Genomic DNA, 11,797 nt, shown 5'->3' with positions numbered 1-11,797 from the left:
AGGTTAGAGCCACCGGCCTGTAGTCCTTCAACGTGCTGGGTCGCTTGCACTTGGGGATGGGGACCACGCATGAGGTTTTCCACAGTGTGGGGACTTTCTGCAGCCTAAGGCTCATGTTGAAGATGTGCTTTCGCACACCACACATCTGTGGGGCGCAGGCTTTGAGCACCCTGGGGCTCACACCGTCAGGACCCGCGGCCTTGCCTGTTTGTAGCTTATTTAGCTGTGCATTCACCTGTTCTGCAGACAGACACACTGGGGGGGTCTCAGGTTGTAGGGGGAGGGGAGGGTCATCAAGCTGAGGGTGAGGTGTTAAGTGGGGGGAGGTAGTCATTGGAGTTGGGGGGCTGTGAGGAGGGGAGGGGGGGGATGGATTGGTTCGCTGAAGTTGTTAGGGGGCCGGCTGGCATGTCTCGGGGGGGGGGGGGTTTGGTCAGGAGCTTGTCAGAGCCACTGTGTCAAACCTGTTAAAGAACTGGTTTAGTTCATTGGCCCTCTCTTTGTCTCTGTCCACCCCCCTACCCCCCGACGGTTTGAGGCCCGTGATGGTCTGCATACCTCGCCAAACCGCCTTCATGTTGTTGTCCTTCAGCTTCCCTTCCAGCTTACTCATGTAGTTCTCCTTGGCCTCCCTGAGTTTGGTCTTCAGCAGCCCCTGAACTATTTTCACCTCCTCCCTGTTACCAGCATTGAATGCCCTCTTCTTCTCATTCAGTAGGGCTTTGATGTCCTTGGTCACCCACGGCTTGTTGTTTGGGTAGCAGGTGACCGTCCTTGATGGGACATTTGAGTCAACACAGAAGTTGATATAGTCTGTGATGCACTCTGTGAGCCCGTCAATGTCCTCTCCATGAGGCTCCATGAGCACCTGCCAGTCAGTTACCTCAAAACAGCCCTGTAGTGTCTCTTGGACCCCTTCTGACCACCTTCTAACTGTATTTTTTGGTCACAGGCTGTCTTTGGACCAGAGGCACATAACAGGGGTTGAGGTAAACAAGGTTGTGGTCTGACCGGCCCAGCTCTGGTAGTGGTATGGAGCTATACGCATCCTTGATGTTTGCGTACAGCAGGTCCAGGATCTTATTTCCTCTGGTGTGGCAGCTGACATAAAGTTGGATAGTGATTTGTCCATAGTAACATGGTTAAAATCTCCCCAGATAAGGATGAGAGCTTTCGGGTGCTTGGTTTGTAGTCTGGCTATCGAGCTGTGGATGACGTCACTGGCAGCTGCAGCGTTAGCAGAGAGGGGGGGATGTATACTGCCATCACGATAACATGCAGAATCTCCCTGGGCAAATAATGTGGTCTGAGTCCTACAGCTAACATCTCTATATTCAGGTCACAGTGGCGCTCTTGTATTGTGATATGACCGGGATGACAATATTTCTTATTAATAAACAAAGCAAGCCCCCCTTCTTTCCGCTTGCCGTTGGTTCGGTCCCGGTCAGCGCGCACCGTTTGAAACCCGTTTATAGAGACGTTACTATCCGGAACATCGTTGTGCAGCCATGTCTGTGCAACCTACTAATAAAAGTCTCAATCAATCAATCAATCAAGTCTCAGTAAAACACATTAGGCTACACTCACGATATTCTTTCTGACTAGCGGCAAGCACCGACAACTCATCCATTTTATTTGCCAGAGACCGCACGTTACCCATGACGACGGAAGGAAGATATGGTTTCTATCTCCTTCTCTCCCTCCTCACTTCAGCCCCTCTTCTGTCTCGAGCGTCTTCCTTTCCCTCGACAGCCACAAGCACCTCCATAAGTTCTTTTTAGCTTATCCGGGATCTGGTTAGTTGTGCCGGGTACGTTAGCTGGATGCTAATAACTGGTGCCGCTAACAACTGTTCCCTGGTGTAGATGAAAGAGGCTCTCTCCTCTTGTTGTCCGTTTGAGCTCTTTAGTAGCGTCCCCACCGTCAGTAGGACGAACAAAACACTTCTAAACTGCTTTTTTAGAAGGGCACGACTTGATGAAAGTAAATGTAGACTAAATGTAAAAGTATAAAAAAGTACAAAACGAACAAAGACCAAAAACAAAAGACAAGGACGGAGCGAACTGCAGCAGCGGCCGTCTAGATCGACGGGTGTGCACATAAATGAAATATATATGGAGTATATTCCATGTATCGCCAGCCCTAGTTCAAGTGAAAGAAAAAGTACAGCCAGAATTTACGGTAACTGATATTTGGACGTTTGACAGTAAGAGTCGATCATTTCCCCCACTTGTACTCACAGAAACTTTTCCTCCTACATCTTTTTTGAAGCTGCTGTTATGCATTTCTTAGAATAACACTTTTAATTGGGAGCTGTTTGCATAATGAAGCGAGCAGTGTGCAGAACACATTGGCACGCCGCTCTTTTTTCCGCCTCTACAGACGTGAAACTGTCTTTTTACGTAAGGCGACTTGGGGCAAAAAAAAGTGTGGCATGAAAAGCGTCACGGGGGGATTGCACCTGCAAAACGCCTCCACGGGATCTAAGGAGGCGAGCGGAGTGGCGCCATGTTTACGTCTCACCGCACTCTCCCCTACAGTCCATCTCCGGGGTGCAGCAGAAGTCACCAGACAGGCGCAATCGCTCCTGTCCTTTGAGCGGCTGCCGGAGGTCCACCTCAGCCGAGGCCGCCGGGGCGAGAAGTCCTGGCTGTGGTTCTCCCGCCGCCATGTCGCCCCATCGGAAGGGCGGTGATGTTCGCCGTATATAAAGGCAGTGTGCACGCCCACACCCTCAACATGGCCGGCGAAGACTGCATCAAGGTGGCGACCATCCTCAACAACGCCTTCTACCTGGAGGACCTCCACTTCACCGTGGAAGGCCGCGACACGCACTACTTCGTCAAGCCGGGCCTGCCGGACGCCGACCTCGCCGCCTTGCACCTCACCAGCGGACACAAAACGCTGGAGAACGGCGTCAACGTGACAGTGGCCCAGTCCACCACGGTCGTGGACGGCCGCACGCGGCGCTTCGCTGACGTGGAGGTGGGGCGGCGCCGGCGCCCTCGCCCTCCACGTGCGGTACGGCGTCGCTGTGGACGAGGAGAAGGCGCGGTGGCGGAGCTCGCCGCCAGCGCGCCTGGCCGGAGCCTGGGCCGGGGAGCAGCAGCGGGTGCGGGACGGCGAGGAGGGCGGGCGCCCGTGGACCGAAGGCGAGAAGAGGCAGCTCCTGAGCGGCGGCAAGGTTCTGGGCTACGACGGGCTACTACGTGCTGTCCACGGAGCAGTACCCGGAGCTGCCGACAGCGCCAACAACATCCACTTTCTGCGGCAAAACGAAATCGGGAAAAGGTAACGAGAGGAGAGCTTGGCGAGCAGACTTTCAAACGTGTAAAGTGAGTGTTGCTGTTTTTTTTGTTTTTTTTTCAATAGGACTGAAAGGTGAGGACAAGCAATGCTGTGCATTGTGAGCCGAGGACTTTAGTCCTCTAGCACGAACTTTCCGGACTCTGCGCAGAGCCAAGGTTGTGTTTCGGGACCGTTTCGGGGTGACAGTCCGCTTATTTTGCGGTTTTCTCTTGTTTTGTTTTTTTTTCGTTCCCACCAAGCTTCATTACAAGTAATGTTCAGTAGGGAAGGGATTCACCTGGCCCCATTTCGGTGGGTCTCGCGTGAGAGGAAGAGGTTGTTGGTTGTATTTGTTCATTTGAAGGACAATGTGCAGTTACATTAAGAAGACGGCTGCACCAGATTTAGCACCGTGCTAATTTCCATCTGTAGTATTTTTATGGTGCTTCTAACAGCCACGATAAAATGACACAGATTGAAAATACACAACAATATTAAATTTACATATGATAACACTTTTAAATACAAGTACAATACATACACTATATTGCCAAAAGTATTTTTACCTGCCTTGACTCACATATGAACTTGAAGTGCCATCCCATTCCTAACCCATAGGGTTCAATATGATGTGGGTCCACCTTTTGCAGCTATTACAGCTTCAACTCTTCTGGGAAGGCTGTCCACAAGGTTGCTGAGTGTGTGTATAGGAATTTTCCACCATTCTTCCAAAAGTGGTGAGGTCACACACTGATGTTGGTGGAGAAGGCCTGGCTCTCAGTCTCCGTTTAATTCCTCCAAAGGTATTCTATCGGGTTCAGGTCAGGACTCTGTGCAGGCCAGTCAAGTTCACCACACCAGACTCTGTCATCCATGTCTTTATGGACCTTGCTTTGTGCTCTGGTGCACAGTCATGTTGGAAGAGGAAGGGGCCCGCTCCAAACTGTTCCCACAAAGTTGGGAGCACGGAATTGTCCAAATGTTTTGGTATCCTGGAGCATTCAAAGTTATTTTCACTGGAACTAAGGGGCCAAGCCCAACTCCTGGGAAAAACAACCCCACACCATAATTCCTCCTCCACCAAATTCACACTCGGCACAATGCAGTCCGAAATGTAGCGTTCTCCTGGCAACCTCCAAACCCAGACTGGTCCATTGGATTGCCAGATGGGAAAAGTCCAAAGAAGGCGTCTCCACTGCTCTAGAGTCCAGTGGCGACGTGCTTTTACACCACTGCATACCACGCTTTGCATTGGACTTGGTGATGTATGGCTTAGATGCAGCTGGAAACCCATTCCATGAAGCTCTCTGCGTACTGTACGTGGGCTATTGGAAGGTCACATGAAGTTTGGAGCTCTGTAGCAACTGACTGTGCAGAAAGTCTTTGCACTATGCGCTTCAGCATCCACTGACCCCTCTCTGTCAGTTTACGTGGCCTACCACTTGGTGGCTGAGTTGCTGTTGTTCCAAACTCTTCACTTACCTTATAATAAAGTTGACTTTGGAATATTTAGGAGCGAGGAAACTTCACGACTGGATTTGTTGCACAGGTGGCAACCTATGACAGTTTCACACGCTGGAAATCACTGAAAGCGGCGCCCATTCTTTCACAAATGTTTGTAGAAACAGTCTCCATGCCTAAGTGCTTGATTTTATAACCGGGCCAAGTGATTAGGACACCTGATTTGGATGGGTGGCCAAATACCTTTGGCAATATAGTGTATGTGAATTACAAATCAGTATATAGAGTGCTATTTTTTTAAAATCAAAGTCCACATACAGTGCAGTAGCCATCAGATGATACCCATAAGGGTATCATTCAATAGCCATATACCCCATTGATATTGCATACATAAAGTATGCGAGGTTTAAGATTGGAATGGTACTCTGGTATGGTAATCATTTTGCCATGCAGTCTGCATAGCAACTAACCCTGTGGACAAAGTTGGGATCACCCCAAAACACCTTTTAAGATAATCAACACTCTACTGCCACCCGGCGGCTGAAGATCCCAATTCGTCACGTTTCATGTGTCAGGTAAACCGTGACGAATGGGGCCGTAAGAATCCCTGTCCTACTTTAAAGTAGAGTGGAAAAACAAGTTGACTTTATGTGCTTATTTGTGTTTCGTTATCTCCATTAAATCATATTCGATTTGTATTTGTAGTCCGCAAAGTATGTGAAAACACCGTTTAAACGTTACAAAATGCCACAAATTCAGTCGGCCATTTTGAATATTCCGCTCCAAATACATATTTTCGGGGGTTGACGTCACGGTAGCAACCATATCATCAGATCAATCGTACCGGAAAGTACGCAAAAATTGGAAAGAGATGTGTTTAACATTCACAATCCCGATGTAGGACGAGAACACAAATGTTATGTATTCTAAATCGTAAACAAATAGCTAACAATTGAGTCAACAGATCGAGGATCCTATGTTGCACTCATTATGCTCTCTCTAAAAACATCCAGAAACCACCAACAATACTCCATTTACATGCCATGACGTGAAAATTAACCAAATATGAGTGGTGTTGTTATTATAAGTGCAAACGCAGACGGACTATTTTAGTGGCGCATTGATAGCAGTGAGCTAATGTTATTGTTGAAACACTGCTTCTGCTTCGTCTCAAACTTGCTAAAAGTAAATTCTAGATTATAAATAATGCATCTCTCACCCCACAAGACGCTTCCTCCAGGAACTTTTTTCGAACCCTCTGTGAGGATTATGATTGATTCTTCATCTAAACGGGATTATGTGGGCAAAGTGGAAATATTACAGTAAGTGTTTGATTTATTTTGGTTTTTTATTGTTTAGTTTGTATGTTTAGCATCTAGCAACGCTGCGAATGCTAGTGTCACAATAAAGCTGCATCCAATTAGCAGTCGGCTTCTAAAACTTATTACCGTATTTTTCGGAGTATAAGTCGCTCCGGAGTATAAATCGCACCGGCCGAAAATGGAAAGAAGGAAAAAAATCTATATAAGTCGCACTGGAGTATAAGTCGCATTTTTTGGGGAAATTTATTTGATAAAAGCCAACACCAAGAATATACATTTGAAAGGCAATTTAAAATAAATAAAGAATAGTGAACAACAGGCTGAATAAGTGTACGTTATATGAGGCATAAATAACCAACTGAGAACGTGCCTGGTATGTTAACGTAACATATTATGGTAAGAGTCATTCAAATAACTATAACATATAGAACATGCTATACGTTTACCAAGCATCGCTAAATCCCATGAAATCTTATACGTCTAGTCTCTTACGTGAATGAGCTAAATAATATTATTTGATATTTTACAGTAATGTGTTAACAAGTTCACACATAAGTCGCTCCTGAGTATAAGTCGCACCCCCGGCCAAACTATGAAAAAAAACTGCGACTTATAGTCCGAAAAATACGGTACTCATCCTCTTTGTATTCGGTCTCAAAAAATATAAGGTTCTGGATCATAATTTTTCCAAAAGTAATCGTTGTTGTTTCTCACAAAGTCTGCTTGATTAGCATTGTTGGTGATGGGGAAGGGATCTGTGGTTCCTCCTCTACATCACGGATCACGTTACTGGCTTCCTCCTTATCCCTCAAAATTTTTGATCTATTTATTCATGAACTTTGGAAGTCTTTTAGTGTCATAAATCAGATGTTTATGATAATAGTTTCAATATCGAGGCAACTTGTTTTTCCACTCTACTGCTACTTTAAGACCAGGAAATGTTTACATTGCGCACACTTCTACGGAAGCGCCGAGCACGTTCGGTCATAACCAGAAAGGCGAATGATTGTTTTTGACAAATCAATTTCCGACAGAGTAGAAACTCTCACCATAGAAAAAAAAAGAAATGTTTAAGAAAAAAAACAAAAAACGATGTATATGAAATTTCACACTGTAACCTTCGCCGTGTGTTTCTCTTTAAGATGCTTTGAAAAAGACAGTTTGTTCCATGTTTTAAATATCAAATGTTCATTGTGGAGAAAAGGGACTTGTCAGCCGCCCGCTTTTGTAAATGATGAAACTACCAGTAATTTATGTTTGTGTTTCTACATAACTAATAAAGGCCAGGTGATTTTGGATGGTGTCGCTTGAAGTCGGAGGTAAGTGATGATGACAGATCTGTAACGTGCATCCAGCCTGTTAGTGCCGCTCAATTTCATGCTTACGGAGCATAATGCCTCCTGACCCCCCCGGTAAATAATTCATCAGTGCAAATAATTCATGAGCCACAAAAACATGTTTCTCTGCCACGCCAACCAAATATAGCTCACGTTTTCTGCAGGTGGGACGTCTCCGTGCACAATGGAATGATACCTGCCTGCCCTTTGTGGAACTATGTTATAAGAGCCCCTGAGATATATATATATTTATTATTATTATGGACCTGCTTGCGACCCAACAGCACCCTTTAGTGCGAAAAATGAGCTACTGCAGGCTAATGTCAACAGAATGTTTAGTTTGAAGATCTCCAGCATGATGAGAGGCGTTTTTTAAAATACAGCTGCAAAAAAATATTTTATTTGTTTTACTACCATATAAAATAATAGAGTTTTTTTTGTATGTATTTTATTTTTTGTACTACCATTATTTTTTTCAAAACAAAACATTGTTTTGTGTACTTACATTATTTTAATATGATACAGGTAGTTGTCCTGTTACGGTGCATTTAAAAGACAAACGATATAAAACAGATGAATGTACTATAAGAAATATATAAATGGAGACAGTTTTTTTTACTGTAATTATTTATTGAAAAAAAAAAATTGTACAATTATGTAAAATTGCTGCTACAAAGTAGTAAAAAAACCCTCTATATTTATATATTTCTTATAGTGCATTGATCTGTTTTATATTGTTTGTCTTTTAAATGCACCATAACAGGACAGCTACCTGTATTTTATTTGTTGTACTACCATATAAATAAGAATATAGAGTTTTTTTGCATGAATTATTTTATTTTTTGTACTACCATTATTAAAAAAAATACTTTTTTGTGTACTTACATTATTTCTAATATCATAGTCACTGTAAATAGTATTTATTGAAAAAACAGCCCAATGTGAAAGGACAAAATATTGTACAATTATGTAAAATCATTGCTAAAAAGTAGTAAAAAAACCAGTCTATATATATATATTTATATATTTCTTATAGTACATTGATCTGTTTTATATTGTTTGTCTTTTAAATGAACCATAACAGTATTTTTTATCATGCTTCATGTTTAGTGGCTATAATTATATTCTATGCTATATTATTATAATTATTATTCTATTATATACTGCTAAAGAATATAATACTTGCCACTAAATATGGAGCATGATAAAAATAATGTTATGGTTCATTTAAAAGACAAACAATATAAAACAGATCAATGTACTATAAGAAATATATAAATATAGAGTTTTTTTTTTTTTACTGTAATTATTATTTCTTGAAAAAACAGGCCAATGTGAAAGGACAAAATATTGTACAATTATGTAAAATTGTTGCTCAAAAGTGGTAAAAAAACGGTCTATATTTATATATTTCTTATAGTACATTGATCTGTTTTATATTGTTTGTCTTTTAAATGCACCATAACAGGACAGCTACCTGTAATTTATTTGTTGTACTACCATATAAAATAAGAATATAGAGATTATTTTGTATGAATTATTTAATTTTTTTGTATTATCATTATTTAAAAAATATATTTTTGTGTACTTACATTATTTTTAATATGATAGTCACTGTAAATATGATTTCTTCCAAAAAAAAAAAGGCCATTGTGAAAGGACAAAATATTGTACAGTTATGTAAAATCATTGCTAAAAAGTAGTAAAAAAAAACAGTCTATATATATTTTTATATTTCTTATAGTACATTGATCTGTTTTATATTGTGTGTCTTTTAAATGAACCATAACAGTATTTTTTATCATGCTTCATGTTTAGTGGCAATTAGTCTGTTTTATAGCAGTATAGAATATAATAATAATTATAATAATATAGTATAGAACAGAATAACTGATATGAATACTGTTATGGTTCATTTAAAAGACAAACAATATAAAACAGATCAATGTACTATAAGAAATATATAAATACAGTTTTTTTTTGTTACTGTAATTATTTCTTGAAAAAAAAAAGGCCAATGTGGAAGGACAAAATATTGTACAATTATGTAAAATCATTGCTAAAAAGTTGTAAAAAAAAACAAACAATGTCTATATTTATATATTTCTTATAGTACATTTATCTGTTTTATATTGTTTGTCTTTTAAATGCACCATAACAGGACAGCTACCTGTAATTTTGTTTGTTGTACTACCATATAAAATAAGAATATAGAGGTTTTTCGTATTAATTATTTTATTTTTTTGTATTACCTTTATTTAAAAAAATATTTTTTTGCGCACTTACATTATTTTTAATTTGATAGTCACTGTAAATATTATTTCCTGAAAAAAAAAAAGGCCAATGTGAAAGGACACTATTGTACAATTATGTAAAATAATTGCTAAAAAGTAGTACAAAAAACAGTCTATATATATATATATATATATATATATATATATATATATATATATATATATATATATATATATATATATATATATATATATATATATATATATATATATATATATATATATATATATATATATGTTTCTTATAGTACATTGATCTGTTTTATATTGTTTGTCTTTTAAATGCACCATAATCATATAGTATAGAATAGAATAATAGCCACTAAACATGAAGCATGATTAAAAAAATACTGTTATGGTTCATTTAAAAGACAAACAATATAAAACAGATCAATGTATTATAACAAATATATAAATGCAGATTTTGTTTTTTTTTACTGTAATTATTATTTCTTGGAAAAAAAAAACAGGCCAATGTGAAAGGACAAAATATTGTACAATTATGTAAAATCATTGCTAAAAAGTAGTAAAAAAAAAAAAAGGCTATATTTATATTTATATATTTCTTATAGTACATTGATCTGTTTTATTATGTTTGTCTTTTAAATGCACCATAACAGGTCCTGTTATGGTGCATTATGGTGCTATTAGTCTGTTTTATAGCAGTATAGAATATAATAATAATATAGTATAGAACAGAATAACTGATATGAATACTGTTATGGTTCATTTAAAAGACAAACAATATAAAACAGATCAATGTACTATAAGAAATATATAAATACAGTTTTTTTTGTTACTGTAATTATTTCTTGAAGAAAAAAAAAGGCCAATGTGGAAGGACAAAATATTGTACAATTATGTAAAATCATTGCTAAAAAGTTGTAAAAAAAAAACAAACAATGTCTATATTTATATATTTCTTATAGTACATTTATCTGTTTTATATTGTTTGTCTTTTAAATGCACCATAACAGGACAGCTACCTGTAATTTTGTTTGTTGTACTACCATATAAAATAAGAATATAGAGGTTTTTTGTATTAATTATTTTATTTTTTTGTATTACCTTTATTTAAAAAAATATTTTTTTGTGCACTTACATTATTTTTAATTTGATAGTCACTGTAAATATTATTTCCTGAAAAAAAAAGGCCAATGTGAAAGGACACTATTGTACAATTATGTAAAATAATTGCTAAAAAGTAGTACAAAAAACAGTCTATATATATATATATATATATATATATATATATATATATATATATATATATATATATATATATATATATATATATATATATATATATATATATATATATATATATATATATATATATATATATATATATATATATATATATATATATATATGTGTGTGTGTGTTTCTTATAGTACATTGATCTGTTTTATATTGTTTGTCTTTTAAATGCACCATAATCATATAGTATAGAATAGAATAATAGCCACTAAACATGAAGCATGATTTAAAAAATACTGTTATGGTTCATTTAAAAGACAAACAATATAAAACAGATCAATGTATTATAACAAATATATAAATGCAGATTTATTTTTTTTTACTGTAATTATTATTTCTTGGAAAAAAACAGGCCAATGTGAAAGGACAAAATATTGTACAATTATGTAAAATCATTGCTAAAAAGTAGTAAAAAAAAAAAGGCTATATTTATATATTTCTTATAGTACATTGATCTGCTTTATTATGTTTGTCTTTTAAATGCACCATAACAGGTCCTGTATTTTTATCATGCTTCATGTTTAGTGGCAATTACTATTATTTAGCAGTATAGAATAGAATAATACTAATATAATAATTATATAGCACTATAGAATGGAATAATAATTGTATTAATATAATATTTCTATAGGAGTATAGCACAGAATAATAATTATAATAATAATAATTATATAGCACTATAGAATAGAATAATAATTATAATAATTATTCTACAGCAGTATATAATATAATAATAATTATACTAATAATATAAAAATTGTATAGTAGTATATAATAGAATAATTATATAATAATTCTATAGCATAAGACAATAGAATAATAATTATAATAATAA

The 11,797-nt window shown here is 37.5% G+C and overlaps 1 protein-coding gene across 1 annotated transcript in view; it reads left to right on the top strand.

Annotated features, from left to right (window-relative positions):
- The window catches only part of si:dkey-237h12.3 (teneurin-3), a 581,230-nt gene extending 577,442 nt beyond the window's left edge, over positions 1-3,788 (top strand). Inside the window, 6 exon segments of the mRNA XM_062039678.1 lie at positions 2,541-2,556; positions 2,559-2,677; positions 2,680-2,991; positions 2,993-3,199; positions 3,201-3,234; positions 3,237-3,788. Coding sequence (XP_061895662.1) covers positions 2,541-2,556; positions 2,559-2,677; positions 2,680-2,991; positions 2,993-3,199; positions 3,201-3,234; positions 3,237-3,295 — 747 coding nt within the window. The 3' untranslated portion in view covers positions 3,296-3,788.
- Positions 3,789-11,797: the final 8,009 nt, after the last annotated feature.

The sequence above is a fragment of the Entelurus aequoreus genome, linkage group LG28 (assembly GCF_033978785.1).
Source record: "Entelurus aequoreus isolate RoL-2023_Sb linkage group LG28, RoL_Eaeq_v1.1, whole genome shotgun sequence".
NCBI classification, from domain to species: domain Eukaryota; kingdom Metazoa; phylum Chordata; class Actinopteri; order Syngnathiformes; family Syngnathidae; genus Entelurus; species Entelurus aequoreus.
This window is presented reverse-complemented; position numbering and strand designations above follow the sequence as displayed.